The sequence below is a fragment of the Bison bison genome, unplaced genomic scaffold (genome assembly GCF_000754665.1).
Source record: "Bison bison bison isolate TAMUID 2011002044 unplaced genomic scaffold, Bison_UMD1.0 scf7180017864491, whole genome shotgun sequence".
Taxonomy (NCBI): Eukaryota; Metazoa; Chordata; class Mammalia; order Artiodactyla; family Bovidae; genus Bison; species Bison bison.
This window is the reverse complement of record NW_011495050.1, coordinates 23,960,911-23,977,971: the sequence shown is the minus strand read 5'-3', so window position 1 is coordinate 23,977,971 and position 17,061 is coordinate 23,960,911. Positions and strand designations below refer to the sequence as shown.

Sequence of the window (17,061 nt, the reverse complement as noted above, 5' to 3'; positions counted from 1 at the left end):
ACCTCAGATATGCAGATGACACCACCCTTATGGCAGAAAGTGAAGAGGAACTAAAAAGCCTCTTGATGAAAGTGAAAGAGGAGAGTGAAAAAGTTGGCTTAAAGCTCAACATTCAGAAAACGAAGATCATGGCATCCGGTCCCATCACTTCATGGAAAATTGATGGGGAAACAGTGGAAACAGTGTCAGACTTTATTTTTCTGGGCTCCAAAATCACTGCAGACGGTGACTGCAGCCATGAAATTAAAAGACACTTACTCCTTGGAAGGAAAGTTATGACCAACCTAGATAGCATATTCAAAAGCAGAGACATTACTTTGCCAACAAAGGTTCGTCTAGTCAAGGCTATGGTTTTTCCTGTGGTCATGTATGGATGTGAGAGTTGGACTGTGAAGAAGGCTGGGCGCCGAAGAATTGATGTTTTGAACTGTGGTGTTGGAGAAGACTCTTGAGAGTCCCTTGGACTGCAAGGAGATCCAACCAGTCCATTCTGAAGGAGATCAGCCCTGGGATTTCTTTGGAAGGACTGATGCTAAAGCTGAAACTCCAGTACTTTGGCCACCTCATGGGAAGAGTTGACTCATTGGAAAAGACTCTAATGTTGGGAGGGATTGGGGGCAAGAGGAGAAGGGGACAACAGAGGATGAAATGGCTGGATGGTATCACTGACTCGATGGACGTGAGTCTCAGTGAACTCTGGGAGTTGGTGATGGACAGGGAGGCCTGGCGTGCTGCAATTCATGGGATCGCAAAGAGTCGGACACGACTGAGCAACTGATCTGATCTGATCTGATCTGAAGGAGACACAACCCACAACTTGAGAAGTGCTAAACGACAGGCTCGGCAGGGACACAGAGGTCAAAATAGACGTGGAGAAGAGACTTCAGAGGGAAGATGGGCTAAGGCTGGTGTGCTTTGGGCGGAAGTGAAAAGCGCGGCTGGATCTGTGGATTGGGAGAGACAAGGTGTCTCCAGGTATGATGAAAGCAGACACTTTTATTGTACAATTAGAAGGTCTGACCTTGACTGGGAGTCCTGGCTCTGGTGCTCACTGGTGTGGACATGAACTTGGGCACAGCGGTGGCTTTGTACCCACTGGCAGTGAATCCCTATACCAGCCACAGCTGAGGGCAGGGGCAGCGGGGGCCTCCTGAGGTTGCATTCTCAGACTGCCAAGAGAAACTTAGAGGCCTGGTGCCCTGTGAATGAGGCCCTGTCTGCAAAGTGACCAAAACCTACCCGTGCTGAGGCCCAACGTTTTTGCCACCCAGTGAGAGAGGACACTGAATTTAGAGGCTGAAAAATGCATGTCTATCCTGAGCCTTCTGACAAATCGTAACCTGGGTAGGGCTGTCTGTTTTCTTTTCTTTTTTGCTTTTGGCTGCACCAAGCCACTCGCAAGATCTTAGTTCCCCGACCCAGGATTGCAGCCAAGCCCTCAGCAGTGATAGCACAGAGTCCCAACCCCTGGGCCACCAGGGAATTCCCAGGGCTGTTTTTAATTAACCTCTTGGCCTCGGCTTTATCAGCTTAGCCAGGTATTTAAAGCCTGGAGGTTGGTCGTTCCTACCCTAAGAGCCCCACCTTACCCAGGCAGGGTTGAAGGCCCTAATAGTGTTCCTGGGCTTCTCTGGTGGCACATTGGTAAAGAATCTGCCTGCCAGTGCGGGAAATGCCAGATTCAGTTTTGATCCCTGGGGCGGCAAGATCCCTCGGAGTAGGAAATGGCAACTCACTCCAGTAGTCTTGCCTGCAAAATTCCATGGACAGAGGAGCCTGGTGGGCTACAGTCCACGGGATCACAAAGAGTCAGACACAACTGAATACTCAGTCACTCGACAGTGTTCCTAAGACACATCTCTCATCAACCCGCCTGGATAAAGCTCACACTTACTGCAGCCCTTCAAAGCTCTCCTTCAGTGGGAGGCCGGATCGACTTCTACATACCTTGACTTTCCATACCCAGTAATAGTTCAAGACCCCCAGTCAGCCCACCCCTGCTTTGATCATTCCTTTGGTCAATCACACATCCATTAATAAACATTTATGAATGTTCAGACTTACTAGTTAAAAAAATCCAAAATCCAATCCTGCCAATGACTTAGTCTGCTTATTAGTGATTCTTTCTGCTGAACTCAAAGCCTTGTTCCAGCTTCAACCTACAAGGCCTTTGAGGTGTAAGACCCCCGTAGGCCACTGTAGGAGGCAGGACAATCCCCCTCTCTCCGGTCACGTCACAAAGGCTCGTCGCCTGGGAGAGGAAGGCACTAGGGTCAGATGCTCTTAGGATCATTCATTCCTGCCTACATTCACATACCTATAGAATTTCAGAGATGGAGAATTTTTATACGACCTTAGTAAAAACATTTGGGATTCTTTTGGTTGAAAGTAATAGACATTCAGCTTGAGCTAGCTTTAGAAGAGAGGGGATTGCATTATATTACTCACTGGAAACAAGAAGGGTAGTGATGACAGTCCAGCTTTGCTTCCATCGCCACTCTCTGCTTCCCCTTGGATTTATTTGGTTCCCTGGGCAGACAGCATGTACCCTGTCAGCCCTCAGATATGTTGCCCTTTGTATAAGCCCCCGTTTCCTCAATTCTTGTGCCTAAATGCCAAGAAAAGACTCCAATTCTCAAACCCTGTACACTCAACAGTGGCCAGGAGTGGGACTGCCTCACACCAACACATAGCTGCCCCTGTCATCACACATTTAGAATGAGAAGGAAGGACAGCTTCTAAAAAATACAAATGTCTGTACTGAAGTCCCCTAGACACCAGACATGCCTTTATTCTACAGGTGAAGAAATAAGTCAGAGAGAGCTCCCCAACTTACCTGAACGTCCCTCACTTGTTCTAGGCAGAGGGAAACTGGAGCAGAGGTCTTCTGGCTTCTAATCCAGTGCTCTTTCCATTACACCGAATTCCTGGTTCCAATTTCTTTTATAGTACATAGCCAAAACAAGCCTGAGTAACAAGCTGTCACTCCAAACCTTATGCAGTAGTTCTTTTAATTTCCTTATTCGACAAGTGAAGAAAGTAGAGCTCAGGGAAATTAAGGAATTCATGCAAGGTCCTGGTGAAGCTTAGCTTTCGTCTGTTCGCAGAAGTCGTCCGCTATGCTGTCTGTAGCTGAGAGGTTATTTTCTCTGCCTCGTGTCTCCCGTCTAAATAATCCTGTCAGGGTCTCCGTGAGAAGTCAGGCAGCAGGCTCATCACCTGGGCCTCGAACCAGTGGACAGCGGCTGTGTTGCTGGTTGCCTAGACTTCAGATTTCCTTCATTACAGAGGAGAATCATGACACGCTGAGAGTTGCACAAGAACCACCTCTGTGTCCGTGGGTAATTTGACGCCAGCAGCCTGGAAAAGAAGAAAGCTTTCCAGGGTGCAAAGTAAATGCAAATTAAAAACAGGATAATGATTTTTCCCTGTCAAAACTTCATGTTTGATAATCCTTAGAGCTAAAGTTTGGAGGAAGTGGGAATCATTACTGTCATGCATTGCTGGTATGGGCTACCTTACAAGGCAATTAGGTGATATCTGTTTAAAGCAGGACCCAGTTCTAGAGAAACAGTTGCACATGTGCTCAAGGTGATGTGTTTGAGAATGCTTATCACACCATTGGGAAAGTGAAAATGTGGACTGGTTGGGGAAATGGCTAAATAAAATGAGGCATAGTCATATGACCAATGGATAAAGCAATTAAAAGGAATAAACCAGACCTAATGTACTTGATCACCTGCTTCCCAGGTGGCACTAGAGGTAAAGAACCTGCCTGCCAGTGCAGGAGACGCAGGTTCGATCCCTGGGTCGGGAAGATCCCCTGGAGAAGGAAATGGCACCCCACGCCAGTATTCCTGCCTGGGAAATCCCATGGACAGAGGAGCCTGGAGGGCTACAGTCCATGGGGTCGCAAAGAGTCGGACGTGACTGAAGGTGACCTACCAGCAATGTACTTGATCAAATCTAAGGTGTACAGTTGATTCTCAGTATTCTTGGTAATGATGTTCTGTAAAGCCTGGTGAATACTGAATTACTAATTATGAACCGCTGCTCCTAGAGGAAATACAGGATTAGGTTCCTCTGAGCCTCTGGTCCAGCGTTGTTGTCGACTGATCAATACATTGTCTTGTTTTATGTATGTTTCTGTTTAAAGACACCATAAGGACTTCCCTTGTGGCTTACCTGGTAAAGAATCTGCCTGCAATGCGGGAGACCTGGGTTCAATCCCTGGGTTGGGAAGATCCCCTGGAGAAGGGAAAGGCTACCCACTCCAGTACTCTGGCCTGGAGAATTCCATGGAGTGTATAGCCCATGGGGTCACAAAGAGTCGGACACCACTGAGTGACTTTCACTTATTTATATATTGTGGATTCATTAACATTGAACTCACAGCCAACAACACTATCACTCTGCCTGGATGAAGTTTATTAAACACACATTTTCTCTGAAAAGCACCTCACAGCCTTCTCGCACTTTGGAACACCAGACACACTTCACTTCAGCAAACACCAGCACTTCAGCACTATGCTTGGGTCATCCTAAACAGCAAAATCACCAACAGAAAGCACAGAAACACAAAAGGTGTGGCACCTAACAGACCTTGAAAAGGACACTTGTTCCCAGCCTGAGAGCAGAAACAAGAGGGGAGGGCATCGCCTGTGCAGCTACAGGTGGGAGCGAGTGCATCAGGCAACTTACATTTTTCATCGCTCTGCACGTGTCCTTAAATGATGATGAAAACACTGTGAATACTGATTTTAGGGTTACAAATAAATTCTTGCAAGTAGGCAAATTTGCAAATATGGAATCCGTGAATAATTAGGACCAACTGTCTGTGTCTTCACATCTGAACATCTCCAGAAACTGGACGGATCTTAGATTCCATGAAAGAGAGCATATGTCAGTAGAGATAGAATCTGTTATTAATGTTGAGTGAAAAGCCAAGTTGAAGACGAATATATATAGGATGAACCCAAGCATGTGAAATAAAAGTCAGCCACACTTCTCCTTTGCTACATACAGTTAATGCACATCAAACATTCCACTGGGCAGTGTTCTAAGCACTTTACCATCTTAATTTCTTTAACCCTTACAAGGTCCTTATGAAGTTAGTACTATTTTTATTCCCATTTAATACTAAAAAAGTTAAGAAAATTGCTCATGGTCACAAAAACAGATATTTCAGGACTTCTGGGGTGGTCCAGTGCATGAGCATCGGGCTCCCAATGCAGGGGGCCTGGGTTCCGTCCTGGTCAGGAAACCAGATCCCACATGCACAGCTAAGAGTTCACATGCCATGCGAGATCCCATGTGCCACAACTAAGACCCGGCACAGCCAAAATAAATAAAAAAATAGAAAAATCCCCAGATATTTCTTTCACACTGAAGTAAAAATGACTGATTTTAATCTAGAAGCTTTCCTAATGTTATTTATGGGCTTACCAGGTGGCACCAGTGGTAAAAAACCCACTTGCCAATGCAGGAGACAGGAGACACCGATTCAATCTCTGGGTTGGGGAGATCCCCTGGAGGAGGGCATGGCTCCCCACTCCAGTATTTTTACCTGAAGAATCCCATGGACAGAGGAGCCTGGCGGGCTACAGTCCATGGGGTCGCAAAGAGTCGGACACGACTGAAGTGACTTAGCATGCTGCTGCTGCTGCTAAGTCGATTCAGTCGTGTCCGACTCTGTGCGACCCCATAGACGGCCTCCCACCAGGCTTCCCCGTCCCTGGGATTCTCCAGGCAAGAACACTTGAGTGGGTTGCCATTTCCTTCTCCAATGCATGAAAGGGAAAAGTGAAAGTGAAGTTGCTCAGTCGTGTTGGACTCTTAGCGACCCCATGGACTGCAGCCTACTAGACTCCTCCGTCCTTGGGATTTTCCAGGCAAGAGTACTGGAGTGGGGTGCCATTGCCTTCTCTGTAGCATGCACTTAGTGTTATTTATATCTTAGGGATTAAAACACAGACAATTGTAAACTCAGAACAATCACAATCATTCTAAATTGTATTCTTATGAAATAAAAAAGTTTTACCTTCATTTACTGCCCACCATGTTTCTTACTTTGAAGTAAAGGGACATATACTTAGGATATGCCATTGATTTCATCAGAAGCTGAGTTTTCCAACACAGGGTTAAGGAGACTGTTCTTAGCTTTTGAAAGTCTCTTCTGTTTTAGCTTTATAAAAATAAATTTCTACGCATGGACATCCTTTTTGTTTATGAGAACATTTGCATAACTTGTACTCTGTTTATACTGATGCTTGTTAATTTTAAATATGTTCAGGTTGAATTATATGAAGCCAAGTAATAAATTTAAGGTGTAAAAAACAATAAGAATTTTTGTGAGCTCTGGACAGACTTATGCAAGAATTGATGAATCTGAAAGCTGAGGTACTTCAGAAACTAAATGCGGAAATATTTTAAAATTGAGACATAAAGATTATGGAAACATATGAATGCATTTTTTTACTCCAAAATTTTTATAACACTTTTGCCTATTAAAAAATTACATTATTCTTGGGATTGATGAGCCTGAGACTCTGATGATCTTTATTACATCCTCATTTAACTAATAACTTTTCCTCCATGCCCATTTCTGCCTATGAAAAATCCATATACTAGCCAAACCCCCTTCTGGTATCAGTAAACCCTCTGCTCACCGGATATTATTAATTGAACTGTGAAATTTCTGCCTTATGACAGTGACCTATGGTCACTTTTGACCTGTTTTTAGTTGTTGTTGTATTTTTTAGTTGCTAAGTTGTGTCCGACTCTTTTGCAATTCCATAGACTGTAGCCTGCTAGGCTTCTCTGTCCATGGGATTTTCCAGGCAAGAATACTGAGTGGGTTGCCATTTCCTTCTCTAGGGGATCTTCCCCACTCAGGAATCGAACTTGCGTCTCCTGCGTTGGCAGGCAGATTCTTTACCCCTGAGCCAGTTGGGAAGCCCCTATTTTTAGTTGGATATCAATAATTTCATATGACTCAGCCTAACTTCATTTCCCTTTGACCCTCCATGGCCCTCTATCTATACATATTTTTTTTTATTTTTTATTGGAGTATAATTGCTTTACAATGTGGTGCTAGTTTCTGCTGTACAAAGAGATGAATCAGCCACATGCGAAGTGCAAAGTCGCTTCAGTCATGTCCAACTCTTTACAGCCCTATAGACTATAGTCTGCCGGGCTCCTCTGACCATGGGATTCTCCAGGCAAGAATACTGAGTGGGTTGCCATGCCCTCCTCCAGGGGATCTTCCCAACCCAGGGATGGAACCTGCATCTTTTACCTCTCCTGCACTGGCAGGCAGGTGCTTTTCCACTAGTACTGCCTGGGAAGCCCCATATGTATACATATATTCCCTCCCTTTTGGCCCTTTCTCTGAACCCCCTCCCAACTCACCCATCAAGGTCATCACAGAGCACAGAGCTGAGCTTCCTGTGCTTTCTAGCAGGTTCCCCCTAGCTATCTATTTTACACATGGTAGTGTATAAATGCCAATCCCAATCTCTTAACTTACTGACGACGGCATTTATGTAGAACTGTCTTGTCCACCAAAGGCTGTAAACCCCCCTTGAGGGCAGGGCCTGCAGCTTGTTTCTCTGGGTCATGCTTGCTCCTTCACTGTATAGCTTCTGGATGACTGTTTGCCAGAGGATGAAGTTAGAGAAGGCATCACTGTTGCTCTAATGTTCCACCTCTTCCCTTTCAGCGGTCCACATGTGCAGCATCCTGGAACATAACTGCGCCCACTTCTGCATCAACACGCCGGGCTCATATGTCTGCAGGTGCAAGCAAGGCTACATCCTCAACTCGGATGAGAAGACCTGCAGAAGTAAGATTGCTTTGCTGATGTGTCTGTTCTGTCCTCCTCGGCTTTCTTGCGCTCTCTTCTTTTATCTGGGCCCATTTAATTCACCTGTGACCCCCAGCCAACCAAGTCATCATTTCCCTAAAGAACAGAAACAAGGTTGGCTAAGCCAAGTATTTTGTGTTGCCCTACCCCCCACTCTGCCTTCACAGCACTAAGGCCAGAGCCGGGCACACAGTAGGCCATCAGGAAGAGTTTGGAAGATCGCTGGAGGCTCCTTCTCAGAAATAGCTTCCTTTGATTCTTGAGCTACTATCCTTGACTTCCAAGCTGTTCTTTAGGGGGGATCTGCTGAAGAGCCTTCTCATCCGTGGTCTTTATGAACTGTGCCCTTGTTACCGAAAGGGAGTCTGGCTGCTCACCATCCCAAAGGCCAATAAACAGGCCAGGCTGGTGGAAAGGAAAGTTTGCTTTATTTCAAATGCTGGCAAATGTTGGGGGGCAAATGCTGGCAACATCTGTCCAAAGGCCAGCCCCTCCAGGGGCAACCAGTGGGGCAAGAGCTTTTATAGATGGAAGGAGGGGGCTGCATACAGAAACAGCACAATCAGCTCTGACAGTCAGCTTCAAATTGGTCATGGGTGGAAGCATCATTGTGGTCGTCTTAGGTCACATTCAGAAAACTAAGGTCATGGCATCTGGTCCCATCACTTCATGGGAAATAGATGGGGAAACAGTGGAAACAGTGTCAGACTTTATTTTGGGGGGCTCCAAAATCACTGCAGATGGTAACTGTAGCCATGAAATTAAAAGACGCTTACTCCTTGGAAGGAAAGTTATGACCAACCTAGATAGCTATTCAAAAGCAGAGACATTACTTTGCCAACAAAGGTCTGTCTAGTCAAGGCTATGGTTTTTCCAGTAGTCATGTATGGATGTGAGAGTTGGACTGTGAAGAAAGCTGAGCACCGAAGAATTGATGCTTTTGAACTGTGGTGTTGGAGAAGACTCTTGAGAGTCCCTTGGACTGCAGGGAGATCCAACCATTCTAGGGGAGATCAGCCCTGAGTGTTCTTTGGAAGGACTGATGCTAAAGCGGAAACTCCAGTACTTTGGCCACCTCATGGGAAGAGTTGACTCATTGGAAAAGACTCTGATGCTGGGAGGAATTGGGGGCAGGAGGAAAAGGGGACGACAGAGGATGAGATGGCTGAATGGCATCACCGACTCAATGGACATGAGTCTGAGTGAACTCCGGGAGTTGGTGATAGACAGGGAGGCCTGGCGTGCTGCAATTCATGGGGTCGCAAAGAGTCAGACACGACTGAGCAACTGAACTCAACTGAACTGAATCTTCAGTTCCAGGGTCCATTTGTTCCCATTTCTTTGAGGTCAGTTCTTGGAATTGTGACAGAGTATGTCATGGGTACAGTCTGATCATCATGTAGTTAACTTCTTCACCCTGGTATTTATAAGACAGCTCACAGGATATGGCTCAGAATATTATCTGTAGTCCTTGAGAAGGAACTAAAGGTCCTTGACTATGCTTAATGACTACATTATTATTATTTGGTCTCCTTTGACTGTTTTCCTTTGTTTCTGTATTTCTCATTTCTCTGATTAAACTTATTCATTGACCAAAGTTTTCTACAGATAAAAGGCAGGCAGAGGACATGGGGTGGTGGAGGGAGGGGGCAAAGACCATAGCGTCCTGCTCTGTTTCACCCTGAGGAGTTGTTTCTGTATTTTTTTTATCTTCTCTGAAGCATGGATTTAGGGTGAGCTATTAATGCTGGCTGGGAATGATTATTCAAGTTCTGTTTTAGAAGAGTGCAGGAATCTAATTGGTCTGGTGAGGGACACTTTATAGGTCTCCTAAATAAAAAAGGGCAAACAGATATAAAGTGTTAATAGAATTCACATTCTCTTTTTTTGGCCAAGCCCACGTACTGGACAATATACTGACATTAGAGCCGCATGAGGTCATCTGCCTCTTAGAGGAGAGAATTACACATACGTTGAGTGTTGTGCCGATACTTTTTTTTTCAAGTTATAAATAAAGACACTAATAGCCTAGAAAACAACCAGACTTCCTCAGGACATGAGGAAGACCAGCCCACGTGGAGGCAAATAAAACTCAGCAAATCTGACATGTAGGTCATGTAATGCGTAATTGTGATTATACTGCATGGTAAGTAATTAAGCCCTAATGGAAAGCAGTTTGCACAAATGGCTGTAATTAGTATCGCGTTTATGGAGCCAAACCACATTTTCCTTTTGTCTTCTCACTTTTCAGTGGGTTGAGAGTGGTTGGCCCAGGGCCTCCCTGCCCCCCAAGATTAGGGAACATCTGCTCAAGTCCTCCAGTTGGTGGCCTGTAGAAGCTCAAAGCCCCCAGACTCTGCGAACCCCCCCTGGGGGAGGGTCCCTGTGTTCCCCAGCTGCTCCCAGAACCCAGGATCCCAGGTTGCTTGTTGAGTGGAGCCTGAATCATCATGGTCTTCCGCTTGAACCCCTGACCCTTCTTTGGTTTCCACAACGAAAATCACTTATACCATATGCTCATGGGTTGAATAGAATTTACTGGAGAACTGGGGGAGCTCGGGCGGAGTTACGTCACACATTGCTCAGCGAACAAGCTAAACATCTCAGACATGCCCCGTCCTCTCCGGGAGCCTCCTCCTACTCTCCCCCCACAACACCCCAGCAGGGTTTCTCTGCAGAGCACTCAGCCTCCCTCTTCCTCACAAACTCCTGTCCTGCGCTTCCCTTCCTTCAGTTCAGTTCAGTCGCTCAGTCGTGTCTGACTCTTTGTGACCCCATGGACTACAGCACTCCAGGCTTCCCTGTCCATCACCAACTCCCGGAGCTTACTCAAACTCATGTCCATCACGTCAGTGATACCATCCAGCCATCTCATCCTCTGTCGTCCCCTTCTCCTCCCGCCTTCAATCTTTCCCAGCATCAGGGTCTTTCCCAATGAGTCAGTTCTTCGCATCAGGGGTCCAAAGTATTGGAGTTTCAGCTTCAGCATCAGTCCTTCCAATGAACACCCAGGACTGATCTCCTTTAGGATGGACTGTTTGGATCTCCTTGCAGTCCAAGGGACTCTCAAGAAATTCTTCCTTTTGTCTCCTGCTCCCTTGATCTGCTGGGATCCCGGCATGTGCCAGTGTCTGTTTTCCGTGCTCTGGCTTAGTCAATCCAGAGATTTCTTGAGATCAGCAAATGAAACATAAAAAGTTCTCCCCCTGATGTCATGAGCAGGCCTTCCCCACACACCAGGTTTGCCAGCCCCCCTGCCTGGTCCCACCTCAAGTTCTGAAGCCCAAGCTCTCCTGGGTCTGGGGCCTGGGTTCTCTCTGGTTCTGGGGCTGTGGGTGCATCACATGGCATGAGGCAGAAACTGTCTGGGCTTCTGACAGACTGATCAGGTGGAGGGGCGTGGAGGCCCAGCTCGGAGGGGCCTGAGCCCAGGCGCTGGTTCTCAAGCTTCAATAACGGGGAAAGAGACACCCAGGAAGCTGACCCTGCCCCCGCCCACCTCCCGGCGCCCCCAGATTGATAGTCAGCAGGTCTGGGTGGGACCTTGGCATCTGCATTTGCTATGAACTTCTCCCATCCAAGTACTAACCAGGCCCGACCCTGCTTAGCTTCCGAGATCAGACGAGATCGGGCGCGTTCAAGGTGGTATGGCCGGCCATAGAGTGTTGTGAACTTCTGACCTAGGTTGCTTCTGCCATGGTTTGAGATTCCCTGGCTTCAGCCAGCCAAGGTGGTTGGGAGGGAAGGGAGCAGGGTAGGAGGGGAGTAGGGCTCAGCTGTCCCAACCAACTCCGCCCCCCTTCCCAAGTGACCCCGCCCTCCTGTCCCAGCTGACCCCGCCCTCTGGTCACCTGGAAGCAGTGGAACTACCTTTATTGTCGACGCCAGGCTTACCTTAATAGGTCCAGTCAAAAAGAGCATTTCTCTCTCTCCCAGGAAAAGATCATAATAATGACTCTTGTATGCACACCTGAAATTGTACACCAGGGGCCTTGTGGAAAGATCAAGGCCTTCAGAGTCTGTGGACCCTGACATTCAACCCTGTCAGTTTCAACCCTGACATTCTAACTGTATGTCACCCTGAGCTGGTGACTTAAACTCCTTGACTCAGCTTCCTTACCCATGAGATGGGAAGGGTGGTGAGAAACCATCAGCTGATCCTCGTCAGCCCCTGAGTTTGGTCTGGTGGACAGTTCAAAGTTGTGCCGGGGGAAGTCTGGGCCAGACCCTGACCTCTGTTTCTGGGCTGCTGTCTGCCAACACAGAGAGGAACTCTCTGGGCCTGGGGAGGAATGAGACACAGCCCTTTCCAGCTTTGAGCCTTTAAGATGTGCCAGGCCCTGGGAGGTCCTGGCAGTCCAGTGGTTAAGACTCTACACTTCCACTTCAGTGGGCATGGGTTTGATCCCTGGTCAGGGAATTAAGGTCCTGCAAGCTATGCAGCATGAAAAAAGCCAGGGGCGGGGGAACCTTCTAGAAATGAAATAGTGCCTAAAACATCAATATTCCTGCTCTCTTGAAGTTACATTCTTGCATAGAAGTCAAATAAATGACCAAGATAACTGCAGCCCAAAGTGACTGCAGCCCCTGCTTAGCCCAGTTATGCTACACACAAGGTCAGGACCAACTATAATCACTTACTAAGTGTTTATACCGTGTGCCAGGAGCTCTCCTGAGTGTTTTATATTTGTTATCTAATTAATTCTGACATCAAGCTCCTAAAGTAGGTTTAGCATTTTATTTTACAGATAAGGAAAATTAAGGTGCCAGAAAGGTTAGACAATTTACTTGAAGTCATAGGGCTAGTAATGAGACCAAGCCAGAACCCAAATCCTGTTACGTGAACTGCACAGTCCTGGGTATTGCCCACCATTCGATGCTTGCCAGCGTCGCTTGTCCTGTGATCCCTGAGGTGGCAAGCAGTCCTTCAGCCAGAGACTCTCCTCCAAGCCCAAGAGGACAGGCAGGTTCAAAGCACTCACTGATCTCAAAGGAGACTAGAACCAGTTCACCAGGTCTGACATTCAAATGACTGTCATTCCCACAAGTTCACTACTAACTCCTGTGATTCTATCATGTACAGGATGATTGTGAGAGGCGATGGCCTTCAAACACACACATACACACACGCTATAGCGCCATTTTCTAGTCATACCCCGCCTGTGTGAAGAGAGGAGGCAGACATTGCTGAGTCATAGGTTCTTCAAGTGGAAACAGGCCTTGTCTATCAGACTGTTAGCGTCCTCTCCCCCTTAGCCCAGGAATTCTGTTTCTCCCTGGTGTCCCAGAGTGATGGTGCCTATCCATCCATCATCACCCATCTGGAACGCGGATCATTACAAACCACCCGTATCCCACCTCCAAGGCAGCTTGGGTCAGTGGTTGAGCTGAAATCCTACTCTTTATAATTCCCACCTTTGATCCTATTTCTGAAGGATCATATACTGAAGTATATGGCCAACTGAAGCCGTATACTAAAAAGTTTATTTCCTTTTCTAAAAAGAGAAGCCCTCTGATTATTGAAGAATGTAATCGCCCACCTCATTTAATTTTCTCTTTTTCAGGGGAGGCATGAACACATCTTTAGATGACCTGGATTTGGGTCTCTTCATTGTCCAAACAACCCTCCTTTGGACATCAGTTAGTCAGTGTCTCAAAATATGCCCCTTTATTTAAAGAGGAGATCAAGTACATTAAATAATTTTACCTTTAACGTTTTGCCCATACCATATGAGCTATTTGGAATATACTGGAGGCAACACTGTAAGAGTCTTCAGTCCTCCAAAAAGTCTTCCCCATCCAAAGCCATAAGATATACATAAAAGCATTATCAAGTGCATAACCCATATGGGCTCAATAGAAGTTTATGTTCTTCTCTTTCCCCATTTAAAAATGTGAGGGGGAGTTGGAACCCTCATGAAGTGAGCCAGTCTTCATATATCTCTTTTCCTCCACCATTCCCCTACCCTTGCATTCTTTTCCCACTAACAAGAGAAAACTTTATCTTGTTTATTTAAAAAAAAATAAGGAATTTTCCCTTTTTTGTCTCCCTTCTGGAATATTTAATCTGTCTGGAAGAATAATAAAAATGCAACACTTAGAAAACTTCACTTGGCAAGAAAATGTAAACTTTCTTGTCCAGCTTTCTCATTTTTTCTCAAGAAACATATCAAATGGATTTTATGGTTTTATTGTTCAGATATGTTCCTGAGATTATTTTCCCAAGTTATATAAGCAATTTAATAGCTTTTATATTACAGTTTAATCAAAGGACATGATCCCTTTGATGTGACAGAGAAACAGCCACATTATTAAAAACAGAAAATAAAGCAATAACCAGCATTCCTCATGAATGTGAATGAAAAAAATTCTTAAAAACTTCTCAGATAGAATCTGTATATATAATGTAACCAAGACCAAGTAGGATTTAGCACAAGCATTGGTTTAACATTCAAGGTTGCTGCTGCTGCTGCTAAGTCGCTTCAGTCGTCTCCGACTCTGTGCGACCCCATAGACGGCAGCCCATCAGCCTCCCCCATCCCTGGGATTCTCCAGGCAAGAACACTGGAGTGGGTTGCCATTTCCTTCTCCAATGCATGAAAGCGAAAAGTGAAAGGGAAGTCGCTCAGTCGAGTCCGACTCTTAGCGACCCCATGGACTGCAGCCCACCAGGCTCCTCCATCCATAGGATTTTCCAGGCAAGAGTACTGGAGTGGGGTGCCATTGCCTTCTCCAACATTCAAGGTTACCAGTCAAAAATCAATAAGGCTTCCCTGGCTGGTAAGTGGTAAAGAATCCACCTGCCAATGCAGGAGACGTGGGTTCCATCCCTGATCTGGGAAGACCCCATGTACCACAGAGCAACTAAGCCTGTGTGCCACAACTATTGATCCTGTGCTCTAGAGCCCAAGAGGTGCAACTACTGAGCCCATGTACTGAAACTGCTGAAGCTCACGTGCCCTAGTGCCCATGTTCTGCAACGAGTGAAGCCAGTGCAATGAGAAGCCCGAGCATGGCAAGTAGAGAGTAGTCCCACTCACCACAATTAGAGAAAAGCCTGTGCAGCAACAAAGACCCACTACAGCCAAAAACAAATAAATGAAGTTTTTAAAAGATCAATTAATATATGACTGATACTATACATAAAAAAATTGTAAGCATGCCACCAGAAAACTGCTAGAACTCATTAACAAAGTTGGTGAAGTTGCAGGATACAAAATTAATATACAGAAATCTGTTGCATTTCTATACACTAACAACAAAATATCAGAAAGAGAAATTAAGGGAAAAGCCCATTTACCATTGCATCAAAAAGAATAAAATGCCTAGGAATAAACCTAGTTAAGGATGTAAAAGACCTGTACTTGGAAACTATAAGACACTGATTAAAGAAATTGAAGATAGGAAGTTCCTTAGCAGTCTAGTGGTTAAGACTTTGCACCTTACTGCAGAGGGTGCAGGTTCAGTCTCTTGTTATGGAAGTAGGATCCCACATGCATGTGGCACAGCCAAAAAAAAAAGTTGAAGATGACACACATAGATGGAAAGATATACTATGTTCTCAGATTGGAAGAATTAATGTTAAAATAACCATACTATTCAAGGCAATTTACAGACTCAATGCAATTCGTATTAAAATACCAATGGCATTTTTTTATAGAACTAAAACAAATAATTTTAAAATGTGTGTAGAAACACAAAAGACCATCAGTAGTCAAACAATCATGAAAAAGAAGAAAATAACTAGAGGAATTCTACTCCCTGGTTTAAGACTATGTTACAAAGCTATAGTAGTTAAAACAGTATGTAATGTCTCTCTCTCTCTCTCTCTCACACACACACACACACAAACCGCACAGACTGATGGAACAGGATAGTCCAGAAATAAACCCATGTACTTATGGTCAATTAATCTATGACAGAAGAGATAAGAATATACAGTGGAGAAAAAAGAGTCTCTTCTAAGTAGTGCTAGGAAAACTGGACATCTACATGTAATCTACATGTAAAAGAATGAAATTAAAGCATTCTCTAATACAGCATACAAAAATAAATGCAAAATGGATTAAAGACCTAAATGTTATATCAGAACCACAAAACCACTCCTAGAGGAAAACATAGACAGAACATAAATCATAGCAAATTTTTTTTTTTTGATCTGTCTCCTAAAGTAAAGAATATAAAAGCAAAAATAAACAAATGGGATCTAATTAAACTTAAAAGTTTTGTACAGTTAAAGAAAAGACAAAACAAAAAGACAACCTTCAGAATGGGAGTAAATATTTGCAAATGATATGACTGATAAGGGGTTACCATCTAAAATACATAAACAGGTCATGCAACTCAACATCAAAACAAACAACTGAACTGAAAAAAAAAAAAAAAAAAAGGGCAGACCTGAATAGCCATTTTTCCAAAGAAGACAGGCAGATGGCATACAGGCACATGAAAAGATGCCGAACATTGCTAATCATCAGGGAAATGTAAGTCAAATTCACATTGAGATATCACCTCATATCTGTCAGAATGTCTATGATCAAAAAAGAAAAAGAAAAAAACCCCACAAATAATAAACGCTGGTGAGGATGTGGGGGAAAAGGAATCCTGTTCGTGTAGCCACTGTGGAAAACAGTATAGAGGGTTCTCACAAAACTAAAAACAGAACTATATATGATCCAGCAATTCCACTCCTGGCCATATATTTGAAAGAAACAAAAATACTAATTCAAAAAGATATATGCACTCTGTTTTTCATAGCAGCATTATTTACAGTTGCCAAGGTATGGAGGCAACCTAAGTGTCCATCAGCAGATGAATGAATAAAGAAAATGTGGCATACATATACAATGGAATACTTCTCAGCCATAAAAAGGATGAAATCTTATCATTTGCAGCAACATGAATGGACCTGGAGGCTTTTATGTTAAGTGAAATAAGCCAGACAGAGAAAGACAAATACTGGATGATATCACTGATATGTGGAATCTAAAAATATGCAACAAACTAGTGACTATAATAAGAAAAGAAACAGACTGACAGGTATAAAAACAAATTGGTGGTTACCCATGGGGTGAGGGGGAGGGGAAGGATAAATAGGGATAGGGGATTAAGGGATACAAACTATTGTGTCTAAAATAAACTGCAAGGATATATTGCACAACACAGAGAATATAACCAATATTTTATAACTTTAAAAA

The 17,061-nt window shown here is 44.7% G+C and overlaps 1 protein-coding gene across 1 annotated transcript in view; it reads left to right on the top strand.

Annotated features, from left to right (window-relative positions):
- MATN2 (matrilin 2) overlaps positions 1–17,061 on the top strand; it is a 164,618-nt gene that overhangs the window by 50,590 nt on the left and 96,967 nt on the right. Inside the window, exon 4 of the mRNA XM_010863562.1 lies at positions 7,721–7,843. Within this exon, the coding sequence (XP_010861864.1) occupies positions 7,721–7,843 (123 nt within the window). The remainder of the gene's footprint in view (positions 1–7,720; positions 7,844–17,061) is intronic.